The sequence below is a fragment of the Lissotriton vulgaris genome, chromosome 4_1, assembly GCF_964263255.1.
Source record: "Lissotriton vulgaris chromosome 4_1, aLisVul1.2, whole genome shotgun sequence".
Taxonomy (NCBI): Eukaryota; Metazoa; Chordata; class Amphibia; order Caudata; family Salamandridae; genus Lissotriton; species Lissotriton vulgaris.
Window position 1 is genome coordinate 1,360,950,208 of NC_141691.1, and position 26,536 is coordinate 1,360,976,743.

At 52.6% G+C, this 26,536-nt stretch overlaps 1 protein-coding gene across 1 annotated transcript in view; it reads right to left on the reverse strand.

The window, feature by feature from the left end:
• Positions 1–26,536, reverse strand: part of SMCHD1 (structural maintenance of chromosomes flexible hinge domain containing 1) — a 2,274,803-nt gene that overhangs the window by 327,169 nt on the left and 1,921,098 nt on the right. Inside the window, exon 45 of the mRNA XM_086965602.1 lies at positions 45–235. Coding sequence (XP_086821728.1) covers positions 45–235 — 191 coding nt within the window. The remainder of the gene's footprint in view (positions 1–44; positions 236–26,536) is intronic.

Consider the following 26,536-nt stretch of genomic DNA (forward strand, 5'->3'; position numbering starts at 1 on the left):
AAACAATCTCTGCAAATAATGTAATTATTCATGCTACACAATACCTGTTCCATGAGGTCAGCGTTTTCTTATATATGGAATCAAAGGGCAACACTTGTTGGCGACCTTGAGTTTCATCAAATATACGACGTGCAGCTTCAGTGGTCATGGTAACTACACAGTCCATGTCACTTGCCAAATGCCATGATATCACCTTTGCTGCTTCATCATCTTCAATTTGTGCTAAATGTGCGATCTGTAAAAAAATAGAGGTCAAAGTGCTGCAGATTCACAGTAATTTACTTTATTTGCGTCACATGATTTATATGTTATAATAATAATAGAAAGTGTTATAAGTAAATTTGATTCAACCAATATACAGATCTGCACACATACAAGATATTTAATAGAGAATATATATTTAAACATGGTAAGATATACCTGATTAGCATGATTATATGATGAGTACCTTTGCATATATTTTGTTTAGTCATTTACCACATCCAAAGTTAATCTGCAGAGCCTTAGCACAAAAAAGCCAAACTACAGATAGTAATCAGAACTAACTTCCATGCAAAAAAGGATTCCTATTATGACACCCCTGAATAAAAACATGTAATAGTTTAATAGGCCTAAACATTTGTAGAATGGAAATAGCTTTTTCACAACACTAAGTTATACACCTTCTGATGAATACAGGAGCTTCTGCAGGTTACACAAATTAACATGTTTTCAACCACTGCTCATCACTGATACTTTGGAGGCATCCCCCGCACCAAGAGTGCTGCCGCTGGAGGTGGCATATACATGGTATGAACAGTACTCAAGCTTGAGTGACATAATTTCTATCCAGACTTTACCAAATCCCTCAGGTGATATAAATGACAGAATCAAACATAAACAAGATAAATATAAGCCCTCAAGAGGGGCAGTGGGTGAGTCATAAGGATTTTGAGGGATCACATAACCCATCACAAAAAACATTTACGAACGTCTAACAATCACACTCTCTCACAGACTATGAACACATAAATAATGATAAATGAACACATTCCACAGAAAAGAATATTAATGAGGAGGATTGAGGTCTAAAGAAACCTATAGTACGAGTTACTTATCTTCGGTAACTATGTATCTGGTAGAGACGATTCTAGCAGCAGATTCCTTCACGTAAAATTACCCCCAGGCATGAGACTGGATCCGGAAACTTTTTTTGCCACAGCATCCCTGCGCGCCGGGGCGACATCACGCGACTCCGTCGTCCACGTATGTGACGTCAGCGAGGTCACATAAGACCTGCCCCGGCGCGTCTACGTCCGTTTTCTTAGGAGAACTTTTCCACACCACAACGTGGAATCACCAGATAAAAAACTGTGGATGTATGGGAACAGTGTGCGAAGAGCAGAAAATTGGAAAGAAGCGGTGAAGCACAAGTTACTACTTGTGTAACGATATATCTGTAAGAGACATTAGTTAGTGATAGATTCCTTACCTTAGAATATCCCCAGGCGTCAGACTGGATCCGGAAATTTTTGCGTAGCAATACCCCTGCGCGCTGGTAGGCGTCGTCTGCGGCTCCGCGTCCGTCGTCGGCGTCGTGAGCGCCGGGATGACGTCATCGGAGTATATAGACGGCGCCCATGCGCGCTGACGTCAGTTCTGATAACACAGCTTTTCCGCGCCAGATACGCAGAGCCATGATAGAACTAACACTGGTGCCATTGAAACTAGGGCCCTGGAAGGGGATGACCTTAACCCTAAATATCGGTTCGCAGAACGGGGAGGATGGGAGGGCGGTAAGGAATCTATCACTAACTAATGTCTCTTACAGATATATCGTTACACAAGTAGTAACTTGTGCATCTGAAAGAGACACGTTAGTGATAGATTCCTTACCTTAGAATAGATACCCCAGCAATACCAACCCCGGTGGTGGGTCTGCGAACCAATATCACACCAGAAAGTCCTGGAGGACGGAACGGCCAAAGAAGCCATCCCTCCGGACTTGACTGTCCAGGCAGTAGTGTCTTGCGAACGTGTGCAGCGAGGCCCACGTGGCTGCCTGACAGATGTCCTGCAGGGGGACACCGCGGCCCAGGGCAGTTGTCGTTGCCGTGGCCCGAGTGGAGTGAGCCCGCAATCCAGCCGGGGGCTCCTTCCTCGCCATAGAGTAGCATGCTTGGATGCACAAGATGATCCACCTGGAGATGGTCCTCTTGTGTACAGCCTTTCCCTTCTTCGCGCCCACGTAACCAACGAAGAGTTGGTCATCCACCCGGAATTGGCGAGTGCGGTCCAGGTAGTAGGAGAGCGCACGTTTTGGATCCAGACGGTGGAGCCTCTCTTCCTCTTTCGAGGGATGCGGAGGCGGAAAGAAGGTGGGCAAGGTGATGGACTGCCCGATGTGGAAGGCCGTGACAACCTTGGGCAGAAAGGAAGGTCGTGTACGCAACACCACCTTATCAGGATGAACAGACAGGAAAGGCGGAGAAGAAGAAAGAGCCTGGAGCTCACTCACCCTTCTGGCAGAGGTGATGGCAACCAGGAAGGCCGTCTTCAGTGTAAGGAGACGAAGAGGACAGTTATGAAGTGGCTCAAAGGGAGCACACATCAGATAGGTGAGAACAAGGTTCAAGTCCCACTGGGGCATCACGAAGGGAACAGGAGGGAACATGTGTGTGATGCCCTTCAGAAATCTACTCACTATAGGGGACTTGAACAAAGAAGGCTGATCTGGTAGCCTCAAGAAGGCTGAAAGAGCAGAGAGGTACCCTTTAAGAGTGCCCAGAGCAGAGCCCTGCTGGGCAAGGGAAAGAAGAAAGAGCAGCACTTCCGAAAGGGGTGCAGAGAGGGGATCCACAGCCTTTGCTGCGCACCATGCCACAAATCTGTTCCACCGGCAGGCGTATACCGACTTAGTGGAGGGACGCCTGGCTGCCAGAATGATGTCACAGACTTCGGGAGGCAAGTCAAATGGCCTCAACTGCCGCCGCTCAATCTCCAAGCTTGTAGGTGGAGACTGGACAGGTTCGGGTGCAGGACCGTCCCCTGCTGCTGCGACAGAAGGTCCTCCCGAAGAGGCAGACGAATCGGGGGATCGACTGACATGCTGAGCAGCTCGGGATACCAGTATCTTCGTGCCCAGTCCGGAGCCACAAGGACGACCTGGGCCCGGTCGCGCCTGATCTTCTTCAGCACTCTGGGCAGAAGTGGTATAGGCGGAAAGGCGTACAACAGACCGCAGCTCCACTCGCGACGAAAAGCGTCTCCGAGCGAGTGCCGCCTTGGAAACTCCAACGCGCAGAACTGCTGACATTGCGCGTTCTCTTCTGTGGCGAATAGATCTAACCAAGGCTCTCCCCACTGTCGAAAGAGACCTTGCGCCACGTCCGAGTTCAGACGCCATTCGTGATCCATCATGCACCGGCGGCTGAGTTCGTCCGCCCTGGCATTCAGAGAGCCTGCCAGGTGTTGAACCACCAGGGTCACGCCCTGATGTCCCAGCCACTGCCAGAGGCGCAGAGCCTCCTGGCAAAGGGTCCACGACCCCACACCGCCCTGTTTGTTGCAGTACCACATGGCGGTGGTGTTGTCGGTGAACACTTGCACCACGCCTCCCCTGACAGAGGGGAGGAATGCCTTCAGTGCAAGACGAATCGCCCGCAGCTCCAGAAGGTTGATGTGGAGCCGGGACTCCGCCGGAGACCAGAGGCCTCTGATCTCCGCCTCTCCCATGTGGCCTCCCCAGCCCTGGAGGGACGCGTCCGTCACAACTACGTGCTCCGGCTGGGGTAGGGAGAGGGGCCTGCCACTGACCCATTCGCGGTCCGTGAGCCACCACTGCAGTTGCTTCGCAGTGCCCTCCGAGATCAGGACATGATCGGACAGGTTGCCCTGATGCTGGGCCCACTGAAACTTCAGGTCCCACTGCAGAGCCCGCATCCGCCACCTGGCGTGACGCACCAGAAGGATGCAGGAGGCCATCAGTCCCAGAAGCCGCAGCGTCAACCTGACCGAGACTCGGGATAACGGTCTGAAGACAGGAATCAGAGCCTGAATATCCCGAACCCGCTGCTCGGGTGGGTAAACCCGAAACTGCGCCGAGTCGAGAACCGCTCCGATGAAAAGGAGCTTCTGAGAGGGACACAGGTGCGACTTCGGCACATTGATGGAGAACCCCAGCAAGTGCAGGAGGTCGGCCGTAGTCTGGAGGTGGCTGACGACTGTCTGGGGCGAGCCCGCCTTCAACAACCAGTCGTCGAGGTAGGGGAAGACTGATACCCCCTGCCTGCGCAGATGGGCTGCGACCACCGCCATCACCTTTGTGAACACCCGTGGGGCGCTGGTAAGGCCGAAGGGGAGCACGGTAAACTGAAAGTGCTCTAGGCCTACCGTGAACCGCAGGTAACGCCGGTGGGCCGGCAGGACGGGGATGTGGAAATAGGCGTCCTGCAAGTCCAACGCTACCATCCAGTCTCCTGGGTCCAGGGCAGCCAGGACCTGAGCTAAAGTGAGCATCTTGAACTTCTCCGTCCGGAGGAAGCCGTTGACGTTCCGCAGATCCAAGATAGGGCGTAGGCCCCCTTTGCCCTTCTTGGGTACCAGAAAGTAGTGGGAGTAACAACCACGTCCTACTTCTGGCCCAGGAACGCGCTCGATGGCCCTCTTGGCCAAGAGGGCCGAAACTTCCTCCTGCAGAAGTTGCAAGTGATCCCCCGACACACGGTGGTATTGAGGTGGCATGGATGGAGGGGAAGACTCGAAGGGGAGGGAGAAACCCCTTCGGACAATTTGCAGCACCCACCTGTCCGAAGTGACTGTATGCCAGTGGGAGAGGTGATGGCGAACCCTGCCTCCCACAGGCGTCACATGGGCCTGAAAACTCGGACTAGGAAGGTTTTGAGGCGGGGGCTGCTGAGGGAGGTGTGGACTGGCCTCGCCGCTGACCCCGACCACCGCCACGGCGGTTCCCACGTCCGCCACCGCGCTGCTGTACATTTTGCGGCGTGTGGCTGGCGGTCCGTGGAGGGGCGCCCCTTCCGTGGCCACGAAAGGAGCGAAAGGCACCCGATTGCTGGCGTGGGGCCGTAAGGCCCAAGGACTTGGCCGTGGCCCTGGAGTCCTTGAAACGTTCCAGCGCATGGTCTGCCTTGTCGCCAAAGAGGCGACGGCCATCAAACGGCATGTCCAGGAGGGTGGCCTGGACATCGGCCGAGAAGTTGGCGGACCTCAACCAGGCGTGGCGTCGAACCGCCACCGTCGTCGCCATCGCCCTGCCCAGTGAGTCCGTGGTATCCAGCCCACACCGGATAGAAAAGCGTGCCGCATCTCGGCCGTCCGCAAGGGTTTGGCTGAGTTTAGCCCTGACCTCCTCAGGGCATTGTGGCAGCACCTCCGCAACCGTGTCCCACAGAGTGTGGGTGTAGCGGCCCAAGAGACAGTTGGTGTTCACTGACCGTAGCCCCAGGCTCACAGACGAGAAGACCTTCTTCCCGAACTGCTCATATCTCTTGGATTCCCTGTCGGGCGGGGCCGACGGGAATGCGGATTGGGAGGTAGAGGCCTGGATGACCAGGCTCTCGGGGGTGGGATGGGTGGACAAAAAGCATGGGTCGCCCGGTGCCGGGCGGTAGCGTCTGGCCACGTTCCTGTCCACAGGGGGGCCTGTGGCGGGCTTGGACCAAGTGCCCAGCAGAACGTCACACAAGGCCTCATTGAACGGCAGAAGGGGCTCCGTGGAACCGGACTGCTGTTTGAGGACCTCAGTGAGGAGATTAGTCCTCACGGCCGCGACGGGGAGCTGAAGGTTTAAGGCCTTAGCTGCCTTCGTCAACACTACGCTGTAAGCAGAACCCGCCTCCGAAGCCACAGTCGGGGGCGACGTAAATCCAGTGTCTGGCGAGGTGTCAATACCACTGGCCTCCCCAAGCTCATATGTCCAGTCCTGATGCGACTGGCAATCACGTGCCAGAGGGTCCTCGGACCCCTCCCATTGCTCCTCGTCACCTGGCTCCTGGAGACCAGGATTAACAGCCAGGGCCTCCTCGTGGAGATAGAAGTCTCCGAAGGCCGACGGAATCGGCGCCCAGCGGCGCCCCTCCGACACCTGAGTAGGACCGTAGGAAGCATTGGGGTCGGCAACCACATCGGCTGCCGGGGACGACACCTGAAGGGACGGCGCCGGTGAGGTCGTAAGGTCGACCGGCGAGGTCCCGGATCCGGAGCCGGATCCAGCGAGGTCGCGCGGCGCCGGGACCGAAGTCGCCAGCGGCGCCGGGGCCGAAGCACCCGACGTCGTCGGGGCCGAAGCGCCCGACCCGGAAGGACCTCCAGACGGAGCCGATCGGCCCGAAGGCGCCACGGGAACCGACTGAGGAGGGAGGGCCCTCATGGCCATGAGGTACCTCTCGACCTCCTCCTGCGACGCGCCGTGCCCAGGGACCCGGAGGTGTGGGGCAGGCGGCGACGCTTGCGACTCCCGCGGAGCCGCGTGGGCGGTGTCGCCCGAGTCCCCGGTCGCATCGTGCGAGCGACGGGGCGGGTCGGAGGAACGATGGCGTCGCTCCGACCTCTCATGCCTCTTACCTGAGGACTTGGAACCGGACGATCGGTGACCACTCCCGGAGCGTCGATGACTCCGACCTCGCGACCTGTCCCTCGACCTCCCGTGGGACCGGGACCGGGACCTGGAGCGGCGCGGGGCCGACTGCCTCAGCTCGAGACGCTTGCGGGACCGCTCCCGCCTAGCCTTCGACGTCAGGGCCCGGCAGTCGTCACAGGTTCGATCGTCGTGGTCGAGGCCTAAGCACTTCAGGCACCGGCGATGGGGGTCCGTGACCGACATGAGTCGGCCGCACTTCGAGCAAGGCTTGAACCCGGGCATCCCTGGCACCGATAGTCGAGAAGCGACTAAATAGAGGATCAAAAAGATCAAAAAAGTTTTCAGTCAAAAAGTGACTGGGGGTAGAGCTTCTTCCGGATCTGCGCTAGCTGGCGCGGAAAAAAGAAGAACTGACGTCAGCGCGCATGGGCGCCGTCTATATACTCCGATGACGTCATCCCGGCGCTCACGACGCCGACGACGGACGCGGAGCCGCAGACGACGCCTACCAGCGCGCAGGGGTATTGCTACGCAAAAATTTCCGGATCCAGTCTGACGCCTGGGGATATTCTAAGGTAAGGAATCTATCACTAACGTGTCTCTTTCAGATTAAAACACCACGCAGAGTAGTGGCAATACCGTAGAACCCAAGACGGGGAAGAAGAAAGAGCAAGCAGAGCCCTGCGCAGCCACCCCTTCAGCACATAGACAGCCTCCCACTCCCATGCCCCAGAGACAAGGAACATGCGTAAAGGTCATGGCACACGTTGTAAACCTACCACCCCCATCCTGAGCAAGGAAGGGGACCAGTCCCAAGACAGACAGGGACAACAAACCTCCAAGCCACTCAAACATAGAGGGCAACCACCCACAAGGGACAAGGGCAAGACATGGCCAGATGACCCTTAATCAGAGGATAGTAATGGAAGGAAGGGAGGGAAGGACAGGGATAGAAAGCAATTCCCCCCAAACCTGGAGTAGTCAGAGCAGCAGGGCACCGGAGCACCAGAACCCCATCCTCCAAAGAACCAAGGAGGAGTGACCCACCCCCCAAAGCCCCCCCCCCCCCAGAACAAAGAAGGCACTCAGAGGAGACACAGCCCCCCACCATGAGATGAGTACCGAAGACCAACCCAAGGGTCCTCGCAGAATCGTGGAGGAAGGGCTGGCCGTGAAGGAATCTGGGGCTAGAATCGTCTCTACCAGATACATCGTTACCGAAGGTAAGTAACTCGTAAATCTGATAGAGACTACTAGCCGCAGATTCCTTCACGTAGAATAGATACCCTAGCAATACCCCCTGGGAGGAGGGTCTGCAAAAGGACCCCACCAGCCAATACAGAACAGAGGGCCCCTCAGGAGACCAGATCTGTGGACCAAGTAGAACCTAGTCCCCGCCAGCCAACGAAAACTCCCACAAGCAGAACCCCACCGACCCCAAGAAGATGAGGAGGGAAAAGAAGCCTGAAGAGGCCCGTGCACACACAGCGGAGGAACCAAGGGCAAGGTCGGAGATGCCGAAGCACCCCTCTCCCCCACAAGGCAACCGAGCTTCCAAGAAGAGAGGAAGAAGAAGCCTAGAGGACCCAAGGAAACTAGGGAAAAGAAGGCGTACCCACTCCAGATGGAGAGCAACCTGCAAGAAAGAACAGCACTGGCAGTCGAAAGCCACCAGAAGCAAGAAGTACAGCCTGAGGCCCCAGGAAGGCAGAGTAGGCGGCGCCTGGCAAGGTAGAACACAGATTCATCCCAGACCTAAGGACAGGAGCAGGGAGAAGCCCGGACACACCACCACGAGTGGCCGCACAAACGACCCCAAGAAGCAAAAACAACCTACATAAACGCCATGGAGAACTGGCTCCCGTAGGCGACCAGAACCTCCTAGCAGAGCCCAAGCCATATGACAGCTACCACTACCCCACATAGTTAAGTCCCAGATATGGGAACCCTTTTTGGAAGAACTTCCGCAGCAGAGGAAAAAACAAAGAGCTACGGAAGGCTTGACAAATAGCCCAAGCAAAGCAGAAGGCCTAATCTCAGGGCCAAGTCTGCATAATAACTCCGTCTGAACACATACATAATTAACAAAAGGGCCGTCCAGCAGCCAACAATGCCAAAGTCCCAAGGAAGGAGGCAAATGGCCAGAAAACACACTCCACAGCCAGAACAACCGGCCTAAGAAGGCCCAGAATCAACCCCAACTCAGGAGTCACTGAGGAGGGGACGGAGGAGGACGAGGATAAGGCGGAGGAGGAGGAGGAGGAGGAGGAGGACGGAGACCTGCCAAGAGCCTTTGGATGGCGTAGTCGGCCGGGGCATGGAAAAACAGGTTGTCATCAAATGGAAGGTCGATGAGTCGCTTCCGAATATTGTCTGGGAACACTCCGTCCCGAAGCCAAGCATGGCGACGGAGAGCGATTGAGGAAGCCATGGCTCGGCCCAGCACCTCAGAGATTTCCAGAGTGGACCAGAAAATAAACGCCGCAAGCTCCCGGCCATCCAACTCATGATGTCCTAAGTCCACCTGACCAGTCTCCTGGGACATAGCGGATCCCAGAGACTCAGCCGAGTCCCACAAACAGGAGGAGGCCCTAGCCAGAACACACAAGGTGTTAAGGGCCCTCAGGGCAGCGCTGGTCGAGGTGAACAAGTTGCGCCCCAAGAGTCCAGCCAGCGGGCCTCCCGGGATGGCGGAGTCAACAGTGGCGGCAGGGAGGGAAAAGCAGTCCGCAAAAGTGGACTGGCGGCAGAGGGGTGAAGGGAAAGCCACGCCGGGTCACGCGGCGCCGGGAGGTGCCGGTGCAGAAGATGCTGAGGCACCGGGTCGCCTGAGGCAGGACGCCTCCCTACCCCTCCAGAGAAGAGATGAGCGAACCCTTAAAGAGGAGTAAGATCTCCCTCCCACCAGAGCCCTGATGGAGAACCTGTGAGAAGATAGCCTGGCATATGATGTCCACTATTCTAGTGGGCACCTTGTACCTGTCTAAACGACCCTTATAGATGGTGGTTGTATAGTCAACCTTATAGACAAGCTATCCGAGTGGTAGCATGGACCAGCAGTCTTTGGCTAAACGCTAAAGAAAATGTGAAGCTGTTTGTTTTACCAATTATAATCCCTTGAATACCAAATGAAAGGACACCACACAAGGTATATACCAAATATATATATGTATTTATTTCTAACACAACCCCTCTACACTCTTTATGAGGTGAGAGATCGAAGTACATCACAAGTTACTTAAATAGCATACGATAAGTTGCACAAATACAGTTTTGCCCTAGGGGCCTCACAAACCATATACTAAGTAAGTGGTATAAGAACCACTTCAGGAATAGTGAATAGGCCTAGAGCCTAGGGAATCGCTGGGGCTACACTAGACAACCAAAGGTTATGAAGTAGGAGACCCACGGTAGACACGTGCAGTGTCTAAACACAGTCGCGAGTTACCATTGATTTAGAATGGAGAACGTAAAAGTTACAAAGTTAAAGATTTAGGGCACTTCCGGATGGACTACGACAAAACCACTTTAGACTAGGACACTTGGATAGTCAATACCCACGGGAGCACCGCAGTACTCGAGTTACCTCACCCACGGAAGCTGGGTGCAAAGGTGTCTTTTGTGTCGGGTTTCGTCGATGTTTCCTATGGAGATCTGCAAGGAAGTGCTGCAGTCGATCAGAGGAAAAGTGTCTGGGTGGATCCAAGGGTGGATCTAGGAACTGAAGAACCTGAAAGCACAGGGGACAGAATCTGGGTCACTAGACAGTGACCAAGAAGGAACCAGGAAGGAACCAGGCGATGTCGAGGAGATTTCAGGTGAAGTGGTGAAGCTTGTCTCTGCAGCCATGAGGACCAGGAGGCGTCGATGACGACCAGGAGCTGGATTCGAGCTGTCACACGAAGGATCTAGTTGACTGTGGCGTCGGTATCCGGATTGGGCCAAACAAGCCTTGGCAACCGCAACCCACGCAGGAAGTGAAGATTGGCTTCGAGTCCGACCAGCAAGGTCTGGGGAGCTTCTCCTTTGGAGGGAAGCTGGAGCGAGCCTGGAGCAACAAGGCCAGCGGTGTAAATTCAAAAAGAAGTCTTCAGAGGGCTAACTAGCCAGCGGGCTAGCAACAAGGGAAGACATGTCGAGCTGAAATGCAGGAGCAGGCCCCACGCGGCCCTCGTGGAGTGTGGAGGGCTGAGCTTTGGTGCAAATGGCGCTCGGGTCTGGGGCTTTTCATACCCCAATGCACAACTGCGAGGGTACCTCGGGAGTCGAGCAGTTAGCAAAATGCAGGAAGTCTAGGGTGTGCGGTCCCATGTCTCTCGTGTACGCCACGGGTCTCAGCTTTGCTGTGGATGTGGATCGGAGTCGGAGAAGTCTGGAAGTCCAGTTCCTGAATTGCTGAGTCTTCGGGTTCCGGCAGGAGCATCGACAAAGCAAACCGGCAAGTTACTGGTGGTGCCTATTTGCACAGGGTGGTCACTCCTTGACCACAAGGGAGATGTCTTCAGTCTTCTAGTCGATATAGAACGTCGAAGGTCCAAGAGTTTAGTTTCAGAGTTTCAGTCAAGGATAATCCAAAGTCTGTAGACACAGCTCCTATCTTTATACTGATTTTAGGGGCTGGATTACCTGCTAGGTCCCTCCTATGGGTTCCCTGGGAAGGGGGTGGTTACATCCATTTCCCTTTGTCAAGTTTTGCGACAGAGCAGGGCTAGAGTGCCCCAGCAACTGGTTTGAAACGGGCTATGCATGGAGCACCTGCCCCAATACACTACAGGCTGTCTGGGAGGTGCTAGCACCTCCCTCCACAGGAAACCTATTGTCCAGGCCTCCCTCGCTGGAGTTTCCCCCAGCTGCAGTAGGTCAGACTCTTGTCTGTGGCAGCAGCATCAATTTTATGATGCTGAGGCTCTATTTAACTATAACCGGGTAAAGCAGTAACTACATGTCTTTTCCCTCTAGAAGGGTGGAATGCTCCACCCTATTCCAACGTGTTTGACTCCTTACACGACATGTTTTGATAAAGCCAAACCAAAGTAAGCATTAACCGCGAGGATTATAATGCACTTAAGAGTATATGGTATGGCTATATCATAGAACAGCTATAAGGAGATGGTTCTGAAAGCTGCAGAGGGGCTCAGCTCATGCTAGGGTACCCTCTCACATAAAACCAAGCACTCTGCCTCCAGGATCGTTAAGGCCTGCCATAGGAGTGACTTATAGGTTACTATGTGTCTATATATAAGGTAGATATTCTATATCTAAGTAAGGGGTGATTACACCACCTTGCCCAAGCTGAGTGATCAGCCTGTGGTGTCAGTTTAGATGGCCAGCCAGGGGTGGCATAATACATGCTGCAGCCCCTGGTAGGCCTTGGATGCACCTATGCCCTGGGAACCTATACAGGGGCTCACAAAAGTGACCCAATACCCAATCAGGTATGTACCTAAAGTACATGGTATCAATTTAGAGAGAGAACAGCTGGGCTGTGGGTCTGATTAGCAGGCCAGCAGCCACACTAAAGTCGAAAAACCAGAGAATCATAGCAAAAAGTGGGGGTGACCATAGGAAGCAGACGCTACTCACCTACAGAACCTCCAATAGAAGGTCGGCCGGAAAGTGAGCCAACGGGTCACCCTTGCGGAGGATGCTCACAGCCCTGGACACCGCGTGAGCGGAGGCCGCACCCGCCTCTGTAGGGCCCCGCGGAGGAGAAAGCAGCTCCTCCGTGGGCGACGGCTGCAAACTAAGGTGGCCGTCCTCGAGGCCAAGCAGGACGGGCAAGGGCCAGACATGGAAGTCAGGAGGAGCCAAAGAATGAGGGACCTGCCGCTCTTCCGACGAACACCTCTGCCTCAGGAAGGACGGGGAGCCGCCCTTCGACGCCGGATGAAAACGACAACACACAGCGACCAGTCTCCGGGGAGGACAACACCAATATACAGCCTGCCTCTGGAGAAGAAGAAACGTCTGAAGACGAATCCGCTGTACGACCCCTGCGAGGAGCCATAGAGTCCGCTGCCTGAAGCAGGACATCGGTGTCGTCCGGCGTTACCGGACAAGGCTCCACCAGGACACCCCGCACCGGAGACCGGAGTGGAGCCTGACCGGCTCCGGAGCGGTGACGGAACAGCGCTGACTCGACCCCCGCCGAGGCAGTCACCTGCGTCGGGGAACGAGACGGGCCTGGGGAGTGACACGAAGCCCTCCGCCAGCCGCGGCCCAGAATGAGGCGGAGATCGCTCGGCAACCCATGTGGCGGTGCCAGGGACGATTCAACCTCAGGCTCGCCCTCCGACGAGGCAGCCGCCTGTGGGGAGGGACGAGAAGGGCCCGGGCTGTGTGTCGCCGACGACACACAGATTGTGGTCTTCATATCACAATCGGTGAATACAGTGGCCTTAAATTTTAAAAACTGTATGGAGGCAGTCGCAGGCTGGATGGTTCAGAACTTCCTTAAGTTAAACGGGGAGAAAACGGAGGTCATTATTTTTGGAGGTAAACATGAGATCTGGTCAATGGACTGGTGGCCTGCTTCTCTTGGTGCCTGTCCCACGCCCTGTACCTCGGCCCGAAACCTGGTGTTATTCTGGACACCACCCTTACTCTTGATAAACAGGTTAGCAGGACAGTCTCTACCTGCTGTGGTGCCCTAAGAATCTTAAGAATTTTTTTTCACTATCTCTCCCCAGAAGCACGAAAACAGGTTGCGGTGGCTCTTATAGCCTTCCGGCTGGATTACTGCAATGCACTATATCTAGGCATTAACAACGGCTTGGTCCAACGCCTTCAGATTGTGCAAAATGCAGCGGCCCGCTTTGTGGTAGATGCCCCTAAGCGTGCGTCAGGCACGGCCATCAGGAAGAACCTACAGTGGCTCCCCATCCAGGCCAGGATCAACTTTAAGGCCCTCTGCCTTACGCACCATGCCCTAAATGGTTCTGGGCCAGAAGACATTCGTCCCCTCGTGTCTTTCTATGTCCCTGGCAGGGCTCTTCGCTCCGCTGATAAAAATCTATTTACTGTTCCTCGAGTCCTCAAGGCCAGATGGGGTGAAAGGGCCTTCCGTTCCCTCGCACCTAAACTCTGGAACATGCTCCCGGATGACCTCAAGGTACTTGCCTCTCACTCCCTCTTCTGCAAGGCACTTAAGACCTGGCTTTTCCGAGAAGGCTACCTATGATCTGCACATTTCCTGTTCATACAGCTATACCATCTTCAGAGCCTTGATGCCTTTGGGTTTAGTCGCGCTCTATAAATTCAAATTCATTCATTCACGAGGCCTCGACCCGGAGCGGGACGAGGAGGGTCCACCGACCCCTGTGGCTCCGCACGTTCCAGCTGCTGCCGGCAGCGTAGCGGTGTCACCTCGGCCTTTGACAGAACCACCTTGACAAAGGACCGAGAGGGGCTCGGAGAGGAGACCCGAGACCCTGAGACCTCCCGCGACACCACAGGGACTCCCACGGGAGTTTGCGGCAAAGCAGAGACGCCGTGGCCTAAAGGAAGTGCCCCAGAGGAGCCACACCCCAACAGCACCACATCCTCCAAGCCTGGATCCAAACCAGTCAGCGCCGGAGCCGCTGCCGCAGTGGGCCCTGCGCAAGGCGAGGGGTCTGCCGATGCCCCAGTAGGTGTAGGAGGAGGAGATGCCAGCGAGGCCTGCAAAGCCGCCGAGTATGTCTTTATTTTGACTCTCGACGCCCCAACACCAGGAAACGTGAATAGGACGACACGCGGAGCCGCATCACCCGCCCCCGGCAGGATGGAAACCAGCCCCCGGGGACAAACTGCAACACTTACCCACTGGGGATCGACGCTCACGTGACAACGGAGAAGGGCGAGGATGACGGCCACGGCCGTATCTGAAGCCGTCCGCCGAAGCAGACCGAGGGGAGGACGTCGACCTGGAGAGACGCACCAATAGAAGTTTCATCCGACGCTCCCGCCAGGACTGTTGGCATGTTTTACAAAAAAGGGGTAACCCTGTGTCCCTCAGAACCTGGGTAAGCGTGATTAACAACAAAAATGGTTCTGTCGGGTGGTAGCAAGAATTACTTTTAAGGAAGGCTGAAATAGCTCAGAACACAAAAGCACACCTCTCTGAGAACAAAGTTTTTTATAATAAAAACAAAGAATACACGGGAATTACTTCATTCCGTATTGTTTACGAGATGCTTAAAACATGTGATTAGTGACTGTGGTGAACAAAGTGACTAGTGCATTGCATATAGTGACACTTATATACAGATTTTTACAATTGAACAAGGGGGGGGGGGGGGGGGCAGGGGTGTTTTCTTTCGTTGGACGGCCAGTATTACAAAGTTAGTATTCCAAGGAAATAGATGGTTAATGTCTAAGTTCCTGGAGGTATCTTGGCCAAGTATGAGCGTCAACGTTTCGACCCTGTTGCGCCCCAACTGGTGGTTGCGGCGGGTCTTTATCAAGACAAGGGGTTGGAAGGGCCTGGAAAGGAAGGGAAAGGTATCAGAGAGGTGTAGATAATCATCGTCATGAATGACAGGGGGAAATAGAAATTACTTACATGGGGGTCTGGTAGGGTGAGAATCGACTCCGGAGGGAAGACCGTCGGTCAACCTAGATGGAAAGGGTTTAAGACCTGATCAATATTGAGAGGTCTGATGGAGGATATGCGATATTTTAAAAGTGCCTAGGTGATTTACGCTGAGTGCTAAAAGGCAATTACGCGATGCTGGATGTGCCTAGGTGATTTACAGGGACTTCTAGGTACCCAAAATAGTTACGCTGGTGAGTTATCTGCGCAGCAGTTGGACCGGCAGGAGGCTGGCTTACCCTCGGTATTGCGAACTATGGTAGTAACGAACAAGTTACTTACCTTCGGTAACGATATGTCTGTAAGAAACAGTAGTTAGTATTAGATTCCTTACCTTAGAATATCCCCAGGCGTCAGTCTGGATCCGGAAACTTTTGCGTAGCAGTACCCCTGCGCGTCGGTAGTCGTCGTCTGCAGGCGTCCCCTGTGGCTCCGCGTCCGTCGTTGGCGTCGTGATGATGTCGCTGGAGTATATAGACGCCGCCTCCGCGCGCTGACGTCAGTTCTTTGCACACAGCTTTTCCGCGCCAGAACACGCAGAGCCATGTGAGAACCAACACTGGTGCCATTGAAACTAGGGCCCTGAAAGGGATGTCCTTAACCCTAAGTATCAGTTCGCAGAACGGGGAGGATGGGTGGGGCGGTAAGGAATCTAATACTAACTAATGTTTCTTACAGATATATCGTTACCGAAGGTAAGTAACTTCTTCATCTGAAAGAAACACGTTAGTATTAGATTCCTTACCTTAGAATAGATACCCCAGCAATACCAACCCCGGTGGTGGGTCTGCGAACCAATACAATCCTACACCAGAAAGTCCTGGAGGACAGAACGGCCAAAGAAGCCATCCCTCCGGACTTGACTGTCCAGGCAGTAGTGCCTCGCAAAAGTGTGCAGCGAGGCCCACGTAGCCGCCTGGCAAATGTCCTGCAAGGGGACTCCCCGGCCCAGGGCAGTCGTAGCCGCCGTGGCCCGAGTGGAATGGGCTCTCAGCCCAACAGGAGGCTCCTTCCGAGCCAAAGAGTAGCACGCTTTGATGCACAGAACGACCCACCGAGAGATGGTCCGTCTATGTACCGCCCGTCCCTTCTTCGCACCCACGTAGCCAACAAACAGTTGGTCATCCACCCGGAACTGGCGTGTGCGATCCATATAAAATGAAAGCGCACGTTTTGGGTCCAGACGATGGAGCTGCTCTTCATCCTTTGAAGGATGCGGAGGCGGGAAGAAGGAGGGTAAGGTGATGGACTGCCCGATGTGAAATGCAGAGACTACTTTGTGCAGGAAAGAAGGTCTAGTTCTCAAAACCACCTTGTCTGGATGAATGGACTTGAAAGGGGGTTTGACAGAAAGAGCCTGGAGCTCACTCACTCTCCTGGCAGAGGTGATGGCAACCAGGAAGGCCGTCTTTAAAGTCAGGAGACGGAGAGGACAGGAATGAAGTGGCTCACAGGGAGCACACATCAAGAAGGTTAGAACCAGGTTCAAGTCCCACTGAGGCATCACAAACGGAACAGGTGGATACATGTGTGTGATGCCCTTCAAGAACCTTGTCACAATAGGGGACTTGAACAAAGAAGGTTGATCAGGCAGCCTCAGAAAGGCCGAAAGGGCAGAAAGGTAGCCCTTGATAGTGCCCAGAGCAGAGCCCTGCTGGGCAAGAGAGAGAAGAAAGAGGAGAACCTCGGAAAGAGGGGCAGAAAGAGGGTCCACATCCTTTGCTGTGCACCATGCCACAAATTTGTTCCACCGGCAGGCGTATACCGACTTCGTGGAGGAACGCCTGGCTGCCAGAATCACATCACAGACTTCAGGAGGCAAGTCAAATGGCCTCAACTGTCGCCGCTCAATCTCCACGCATGGAGGTGGAGGCTGGACAGGTTCGGACGGAGGACCGTCCCCTGCTGCTGCGACAGAAGGTCCTGCTGAAGGGGCAGGCGGATCGGGGGACCGACCGACATGCTGAGTAGCTCGGGATACCAGTACCTTCGAGCCCAGTCCGGAGCCACAAGGATGACTTGGGCCCGGTCGCGCCTGATCTTCTTCAGCACTCTGGGCAGAAGTGGTATAGGAGGAAAGGCCTATAACAGACCGCAACTCCACTCGCACCGAAAGGCGTCGCCGTGCGAGTGCCGTCTTGGAAATTCCAACGCGCAGAACTGATGACATTGCGCGTTCTCTTCTGTGGCGAATAGATCTAACCAAGGCTCTCCCCATTGCAGAAAGAGGCCTTGCACCACGTCCGAGTTCAGACGCCATTCGTGATCCATCGAGCACCGACGGCTGAGCTCGTCCGCCCTGGCGTTCAGAGAGCCTGCCAGGTGTTGAACCACCAGGGTCACATCCTGATGTTCCAGCCACTGCCAGCGGCGCAGAGCCTCTTGGCAAAGAGTCCACGACCCCACCCCACCCTGTTTGTTGCAGTACCACATGGCGGTGGTGTTGTCCGTGAACACCTGCACTACACTCACGCTGACAAAGGGGAGGAATGCCTTCAGTGCCAGACGAATCGCCCATAGCTCCAACAAATTTATATGGAGACGGGACTCTGCCGGAGACCAGATGCCTCTGATCTCCGCCTCTCCCAAGTGGCCTCACCAGCCCTGGAGGGACGCGTCCGTCACAACAACGTGCTCCGGTTGGGGAAGGGAGAGGGATCTGCCTCTGACCCAATCGCGGTCCGTAAGCCACCACTGCAGTTGTCTTGCAGTGCCCTCTGAGATCAAGACATGGTCAGACAAGTTGCCCTGATGCTGGGCCCACTGAAACGTCAGGTCCCACTGCAGAGCCCGCATCCGCCACCGGGCGTGATGCACCAGAAGGATGCAGGAAGCCATCAGCCCCAGCAGCCGCAGCGTCAACCTGACCGAAACCCGGGATAATGGCTGGAAGATGGGAATCAAAGCCTGTATATCCTGGACTCGCCGTTCCGGAGGATAAACCCGAAACTGCGCCGAGTCGAGAACCGCTCCGATGAAAAGGAGCTTTTGAGAGGGACACAGGTGTGATTTCGACACATTGATGGAAAACCACAGCTCGTGCAGGAGGTCTGCCGTCATCTGAAGGTGGTGGACGACTGTCTGGGGCGAGCTCGCCTTCAACAACCAGTCGTCTAGGTAGGGGAAGACTGAAACCCCTAACCTGCGCAGATGGGCTGCGACCACCGCCATCACCTTTGTGAACACCCGTGGGGCACTGGTAAGGCCGAAGGAGAGCACAATAAATTGAAAGTGCTCTTGGCCTACCGTGAACCGCAGGTAACGCCGGTGGGCCGGCAGGACTGGGATGTGAAAATATGCATCCTGCAAGTCCAACGCTACCATCCAGTCTTGCGAGTCTAGAGCAGCCAAGACCTGAGCCAATGTCAACATCTTGAACTTCCCCTTCCGGAGGAAGCTGTTGACGTTCCTTAGGTCCAAGATAGGACGTAGGCCCCCTTTGTCCTTCTTGGGTACCAGAAAGTAGTGGGAATAGCACCCACGCCCTACTTTTGGCCCAGGAACGCGCTCGATGGCCCCCTTGGCCAAGAGGGCCGTAACTTCCTCCTTCAGAAGTGTCAAGTGGTCCCCCGACACACGGTGGTTCTGCGGTGGCATGGCTGGAGGAGTGGTCTCGAAGGGGAGGGAGTAGCCCCTTCGGACGATCTGCAGCACCCACCTGTCCGAGGTGATGGTGCGCCAGTGGGAGTGGTGATGGCGAACCCTGCCACCCACCGGCGTCACATGGGCCAGAAAGCACGGACTAGGAGGATTTTGTGGCGGATGCTGCGGGGGGAGGTGTGGTCTGACCTCGCCGTTGTCCCCGACCGCCTCCACGGCGGTTTCCACGGCCACCACCGCGTTGATAATTTTGTTGCGGCGCGTGGCTGGCAGCACGTGTGGGACCGCCCCTTCCCTGGCCACGAAAGGAGCGAAACGAACCCGTTTGCTGGCGCTGGGTCGAGAGACCCAAGGACTTAGCCGTGACCCTGGAGTACTTGAAGCGCTCCAGCGCGTGGTCCGCTTTGTCGCCAAACAGGCGACTGCCATCAAACGGCATGTCCATCAAAGCATTCTGGACATCTGCCGAAAAGTTGGCGGATCTCAGCCAGGCGTGGCGACGAATCGCCACCGTCGTGGACATCGCTCTATCCAGCGAGTCGGTCGTATCAAGACCACACCTGATGGAGTATTTTGCTGCGTCTCAGCCTTCAATCATAGCCTTGCCGAGCTTTGCCCGTACCTCCGGTGGGCATTCCGGCAGCAATTCCGCGACAGTATCCCACAGAGAGTGGGTGTAGCGGCCCAAAAGGCAAGCGGTGTTGCAAGACCGCAGTCCCAGACTAAGGGATGAGAAGACCTTTTTTTCCATACTGGTCGTACCTCTTGGATTCCCTGTCGGGCGGGGCCGACGGGAATGCGGTCTGAGAAGTCGAGGCCTGGATCACCAGACTCTCAGGGGTGGGATGGGTGGACAGGAACTTGGGGTCATCCGTACACGGACGGTGGCGTCTGGCCACGTTCCTATCAACAGGCGAACCTGAAGCGGGCCTGAACCACATGCCCAAAAGAACGCCAGACAAGGCCTTGTTGAACGGCAGCAGCGGCTCCTGTGGGCATGACTGCGGTTTGAGGACCTCAGTGAGGATGTTAGTCCTCACGGCCGCGACGGGGAGCTCAAGGTTTAAGGCCTTGGCAGCCCTCATCAACACCACTGAATAAGCTGCCCCCTCCTCCGAAGCCACGGTAGGAGGCGAGACAAAGCCAGGGTTAGGGGATTCATCTAGACCACTGGCGTCACCCAAGTCACCTGCCCAGTCCACATTGTACTGACACTCACGTGTCAGAGGGTCCTCAGACCCCTCCCAATCCTCTCCGTAATCTACCTCCTCATCATATTCGGGATCAACATAGTAGACCGGCTCCTCGGGGTTCACAGGCCCCATCGGCGTCGGACTCGGCGTCGGGCAACGCCGGTTCGGCTCCGTGACCGAAGTCGGAGAGGGTATGGGGGCGGCGCCGCCCGGAGACGGCACCGGAGGACCGGCGTCGCGCGGGGACGGCGTCTGTAATGGACAGAAGGGTGTCCCAAGATTTAGCCATGGCTAAGAGATCCTCCCTAGGCCTTATTGCTCAGGCATGTACGCCCAACAACACTCTTGCCATGGTACACAATGTTGAGGATCCAAGTTCCCAACAGGGTCTGGAGGCCACCCCTAACCTCAATCTGCTGATAGAGGGTGGTTCAGTTAGCGATGAGTTAGATAACCCATCCATGGTTAGTGTTACAAATCAAAGGGGTTTGAAAGAGGGGGCAATCCCTAAACAAAAGGCCATTAAATCTATTACTCACAAAGGGAAGAAAGCACAAATTACCCACAACCGGGACACAACCATCCCAGATCCGGTGATTGTGAACAGCAACTTGGTAGCTTGAGCTAATGATACTGGGGGGGCGCATTCGGTGAATGTTGGCCTACCATTAAGCCTCCCGGATGACACTATCGTAGACAGTAGTTTGGAGGAAATTTTGGAATTAAGTGGCGAAGTAAATAATTTGGCCAAAAGTAGTCAGGATGGAAGTGGGTTAAGCATGGCAAATAATAATAATATCTTTGAAATGTTAAAAGCCCTCCTTAAACCCATAGAGGTTAGGCTACGTTGTTTAGAAACAGTATTGAAAAATATTCACAAGGACATAAGTGCCCCTAGTTTTAATCTGAACAACAAGGCACCCCATGTGGCGACCACAGTAAACAAGCCATCTTTGGCTGATAAAAGTGTTACTGTAGCTAAAAATAATGTGCTAAAGAACCCTAGCAATATCGCAAACCCAGGAGGTGCCAAAACAAAGACTCCTGACCTGAAACAAACACAGAACCCAGCCAAGCCCAAGATAACTCCCCAAGTCAAATTCAAAGACCCCACACCTTTGACCCCAAATCTGGACTCGGCCCCAAGAGACAAGGTAGAGGCCCGCAGAAATATCCATCTCCCTCCTGATGCCTGTCCTTATGTAGTGATTCTGACTGGGGTTACGGAAATCTCACCATCTGAAGCAGAATCCTACCAGGCATTGAAAAATAAAGTGTGCCACTGGCTATCCAAAAACCACCCCCTACCGCCGAATATCCCCAGCAACATTTTAATGGTGGAGAGAACCCCATGGGTGGGCGGGAACAGAAAAAATTTACAAGGGGATTGCATCGTGGTCACTTTTGAGAACACACAGGTGGTAGAACACATCTGTAGAGGAACCTCTCGTTATCAAGCGAGCTCTGTCACTGCCAGGCCTCTCTCTTATTTCTACTTACCTGTGAATCAAGTGGACAAAAGATGGAGCTGGTTAAGGGGTCCACATGAACAAAAAGCCAGACAGAGGTTTAATCCCCCATGGGAGGCGCAACCTTATGGGTGGGATGAGGGCAGTGACGCTGGATGGAACCTGGTTAGGAGAAGAAGAGGTAGATCTTTTCAAGGAGGGTTCGCCACAGGGCCACAAAATGGTCATCCATACTACCACCATCAGACTACGAATGGGTATGAAAACCACATTCCAATTGTTAATCGTTATGAGTGTTTGCCAAACATGGACTGGGTCGATTGACAAAAACAGGGTCCACCACTCAGACAGATGCAAAATATTCCTCTTATCCCTTCTCAAAATGAACATGGTATTCAGGTTGTGCAGAAGTCAAATACCGACCTAACCTTAACTACTGATCAGGGTGCTGAAGGTGGGGCCTCAATGTGCGAAAAAATGGACAAAGCATTGGGAAGGCGGGAGATAATTTTGGCAACATGGAATATTGCGGGTCTCAAGAGTAAAGTGGATGACCCCTTTTGGAGGGATTTCATAGGCACTATGGACATAATAGCTATACAGGAGACCTGGGATACCCAAAACATACTCACAGTTGATGGTTTCACCACTTTTTCCCTACCAGCTGTCAGCTCAACGCGGTGGCGGGCCAGAGGGGGTCTGGTTACTCTGATATCTGCTAAAATCCCGGGCATATATACGGAAATAGTCACTGATTGTCCTTATTGTCTTGCGGTTCGAATTACCCACAGGGGTTTCCACAATGTACTGGTAGTGAACTTCTATAATTCCTTTGACAGGGACCACCCAGTTAGTAACCAGATGATGTTAAATTCTTTTCTGTCTGACTTTAAAGAGTCTATAGAGTCTGAATGTATCATCATATTGATGGGGGATTTTAATGTCCATGGTTGTCAGGACAAATGTCCTTCTAATGTTCTATTTGGTCCTCCGGATGAGGAAAATATTCATTTTGAACACTCTGAACAGGGCATTTTCCTGGAATCCTTGTTGGCCGAAATTGGGTTAATACTACCAAATGGGTGTGATGAGGATATTCCCACATTTACAGGTCATGGTAGCGGGTCTGTAATTGATTATATTTTTGTAAGTAGTAGTTGCGGAGGCCAAATTACTAGTTATTCAGTTGTGCGGTCCCATTTTAGCGACCACAACCCAGTTGTATTAAAGGTTAAGAATGTAATTGTTACCAAGGAAAGTAAACCTAATTTGGTAGATAAATGTGATATGCCGCTGACTGACCAAGCACGTAGAATCAAGTGGTGCAAGATAATTCCAGAGGAGTTTTTTTGTAATCTCTGCAATAGTAGCCGGGAGGATTTAAAGCTCTGTATGGACGATCAGGCGGGGACAGTGAAGTAGTGGAGGCGTATAAAAAGGTCTGCCTCGACATTCTCTCCAACCTGACGCGTCAGGGTAAAGGTAAAATACAAGGGAAGGAAGGCTGGTTTGATAAGAATTGCTCTGCGGCTAATCATAAACTTAAAGTAGCAGTCAAATCCAAACCAGTAGACAGAATGCTCGTGGCTACTCTCAGGAAAGAATACAAGACAACCGTTGAAAGAAGACGGCGTGAGATTAGAGAGGATGCCTGGGCTGATTTGACTTCAACTGATGTATTGAAAAGTAGCGCCAAGTTTTGGGCCGTGGTCAATCAACCCTATTTTTCTGATCCTAGTAACAATGAACTGGATTGCGGAATCCAAGAAGATAAATGGCACTCGCACTTTAAGTCCGTTTACGAACAGGAGACCATGGGGGCAGAGGGCACGACCACCTTTTCCCAATTGCCTTATACTCTGATTGTGACGAAGAAGAGGTGGCCGTGGCCATTGGTAAAATGACTAGTAACAAGGCACCCGGGCCGGATGGTGTTCCCTCCGACCTTTTTAAAGTTGATATCTCATTTTGGTCCAAAGTTTTAGCAAATGTTTTTAACAGAATTTCAAAAACAGGAATCCCAGAGTCATGGACCCAGTCGGTGATTGTCCCTATCTACAAAAAAGGGGATAGGGGTGACCCTGGCAATTACCGCCCTATATCCCTTATCGATTCCGCAGTAAAGGTCCTAGGGAGAGTGGTCCTATGCAAACTTACAGAATGGCTAGAGGAGACTAATACCCTTTCCCCTCTACAGTACGGTTTTAGAAAGGGGCGCAGTACCATCGACCAAAGTCTAAATTTACAATTGCTTATAGGGAAGTACACACTAGCGAAGCAAGGATCTCTGTACATTGTGGATCTGTCCACGGCATTCAATCGAGTAAACAGATCCAAGTTGTGGGGCCAGCTCCTTAGCATTGGAATAGACTCAAATATTGTGTACTTCTTAGCAGACCTCCACAGGGACCTCACAGCCACGGTACGCTATGATAGAAAAGGGAACTGCACGGGAAAAATCAGCATTACCAATGGCGTAAGGCAGGGATGCATTCTTGCTCCCCTGCTCTTTACACTATATATAAACGACTTGGGTGGAGTTTTGGGTGCAGCGTGTAAGGACATCCCGAGGGCAGGGAAATACCTATTGCCCGCATTATTATACGCGGATGACGCTGCTCTCCTAGCCAGAACTGCAGTGGGTCTTCAAAGCCTGTTGAATTCTTTTTATGTTTTAATGATAAATCTTGACTTAAGTGTTAACTTTGGTAAATCCCATGTCATGGTGGTGGGCCATAAAGGGAAGGCGCCCTCAAATGCTGGAGAAAAAAAAAGTCATGGCTCGCTCTATTTCTGCGGTGCTGGGCTTCTCACGTAAATTAGGGGTGAAGCCCATTGAGGCAGTTTTAAAAGTATATGCTGCTAAATGTATTGCCATCGCTATGTACGGCGCAGACCTGTGGGGTTTTAGGCCAGTTAAATCGCTTCAGGTAACAGAAGATAACTTCCTTAAAGCGATTCTTTCCCTGCCAAGACCCACGGCCAGCTTCATAGTCCACCAGGAAAGCGGCGTGGATTATCTGGAGGATCGAATCGCCATGGCCCCCCTTTTAAAATGGATATCAGTCTGGCTTAATCTAGAGCTTGAAGTGAACCACGAAATTTTGAAGGACTGCCTAATGCTAGATCACTGGGACAAGATCCCTTGGTTGAAATATGTACAACAAATGTGTGTAAAGTTGGGTCGGCCTGAATTGTTCAACAAACCAACTAACCTGGTGAAAGGCGACCTGAAGTGGGCCAAAAACACTTTTTTGTTGAACAGAGGAATGGACAGAGAAGGCATGGAGTTGTTAAAGCCCTCTGTCAGGACTCATCAATTGATTGTTTCCCCTGGACACGATTTGGAACTTTACCTAAAGGTTGTTAACAACTCAAATCATAGGTATCTTCTAACTAAGTTTCGATTGAATAAAATCCATTTATTAATTTCAGGCCGCCCAGGATGGACTAAGGGACTGGATCTAGATCTGTGCAAATGTGACGGTTGTTCAATCATGGATACTGTTCACTTTTTGTTTTTTTGTGATTACTTTAAAGACATCAGGAAAAAGTTCATTATACCCTTGTTAAAGGGGAAAGGGTTTAGGCAAGTTAAGCCAGCTTTACTGTATCTTCAACTATTAGCAGATATTTGGGAAATCTACAATGTGGCTAAATTTTTAACCATAGCGGTGAGACTCAGTAAAAAGATCAACTGGTCCTAGACGATTTACTATAAATATTGACCATTGTAACTTGAATCAAGTTTTTAATCTGCAATTTTTTATGTTGCCTTTTAATTATAGATTGACGTATATATTGTCGTTTTTAAATTTTGCCACCATGTGCTGCATATTTTAATGGGTACTCCCTCCCTTTTTATGCTGTATTTTATCGTTGTCATGCTGCCTGGTGACTTATGGACCATTTTCATGTGTTCTGTACTTTTATGGTTTTCGTAAATTGAACCGAATAAAGTATTTCTTGACTTGACTCACAGAGTTAAGGGTGTGGATCCATTTACACTCCTTTCTATTCAGAGCAGTGGACAAAGAACCCCCTCTTGGGGTTGCATTAATTTTCTCCAAGATGCGCCAACGCATACTGTCAGGATCATGATTTTGAGTTACGAAGTGGTCCACCATGGGTGCCCCTTGAACCTTGCAACGAATCCTACTCATATGCTGCAGTATGCAAGCCTTCACCTTCTGTGTGGTCTGTCCCACGTAGGGTTTATTGCATGGACATAGAACGATGTATATGACATTGGAAGTGTTACAGTTTGTCAGGGAAGGCAATGTATATGTCTTGTTATTGTGAGAGAAGGAGGGTCCATCAATGCACAAGGGGCATGCTTTGCAGGTACTACATTTGAAGTGTCCTTTCATGGGCGGTAGACCCAGATGATCTCTGAGTGTTGCTGGTTTTGGTGGTTCAAGGAAAGCTTTCACTACATTATCCTTTATATTCCTAGCCCTCTTGAATGCAAAGAGTGGACCCTCATCAGTATTGAGCTCGGATGGCACCAAGTTCCAGTATTTCTTTATTGTTTTCTTCATGATGTTGCTCCGTGAGTGGAAGGTAGTGGCACAGACTAGGCTGGCCGTGGCAGGTTTCTTTTCTTTCGGGATCAGTAACTCATCGCTCGGACAATACCAGGCTCTTTTTTTGGCACGTTTGAGGAGTCCTAATGGGTAGCCACGTTCACGTAGGCGATTTGTGAGTGTCTCACATTCCTTAAAGAAGTCTGTTTTTTTGGTGTAGTTACGCCTCATCCGTAGATATTGACCGAATGGCAGATTGTCACGTAGATTACGTGGGTGGTGAGAGTCATATTTTAGTAGGGTATTTCTCTCCATGGGTTTCCTGTAGAGATCACATAGTATTAGTCCGTCTTCTGTTTTGAACAAAAGATCAAGGAATGCAATGCTCTTTTTGTCATAGCTGATGGTGAATTGGATGTCTTTGCACCTTGCATTTAACCAGAGGATGAAGTCTTTTAAATAAGCTTCCGTGCCTGTCCAAATCATGATCACGTCATCGATATAACGCTTCCATATCGATATTGAATTGATGAATGGATTCTCTTCTGTATACAGGTGTTGTTCCTCATATTGGTCCATGTGCAGATTCGCCAGAC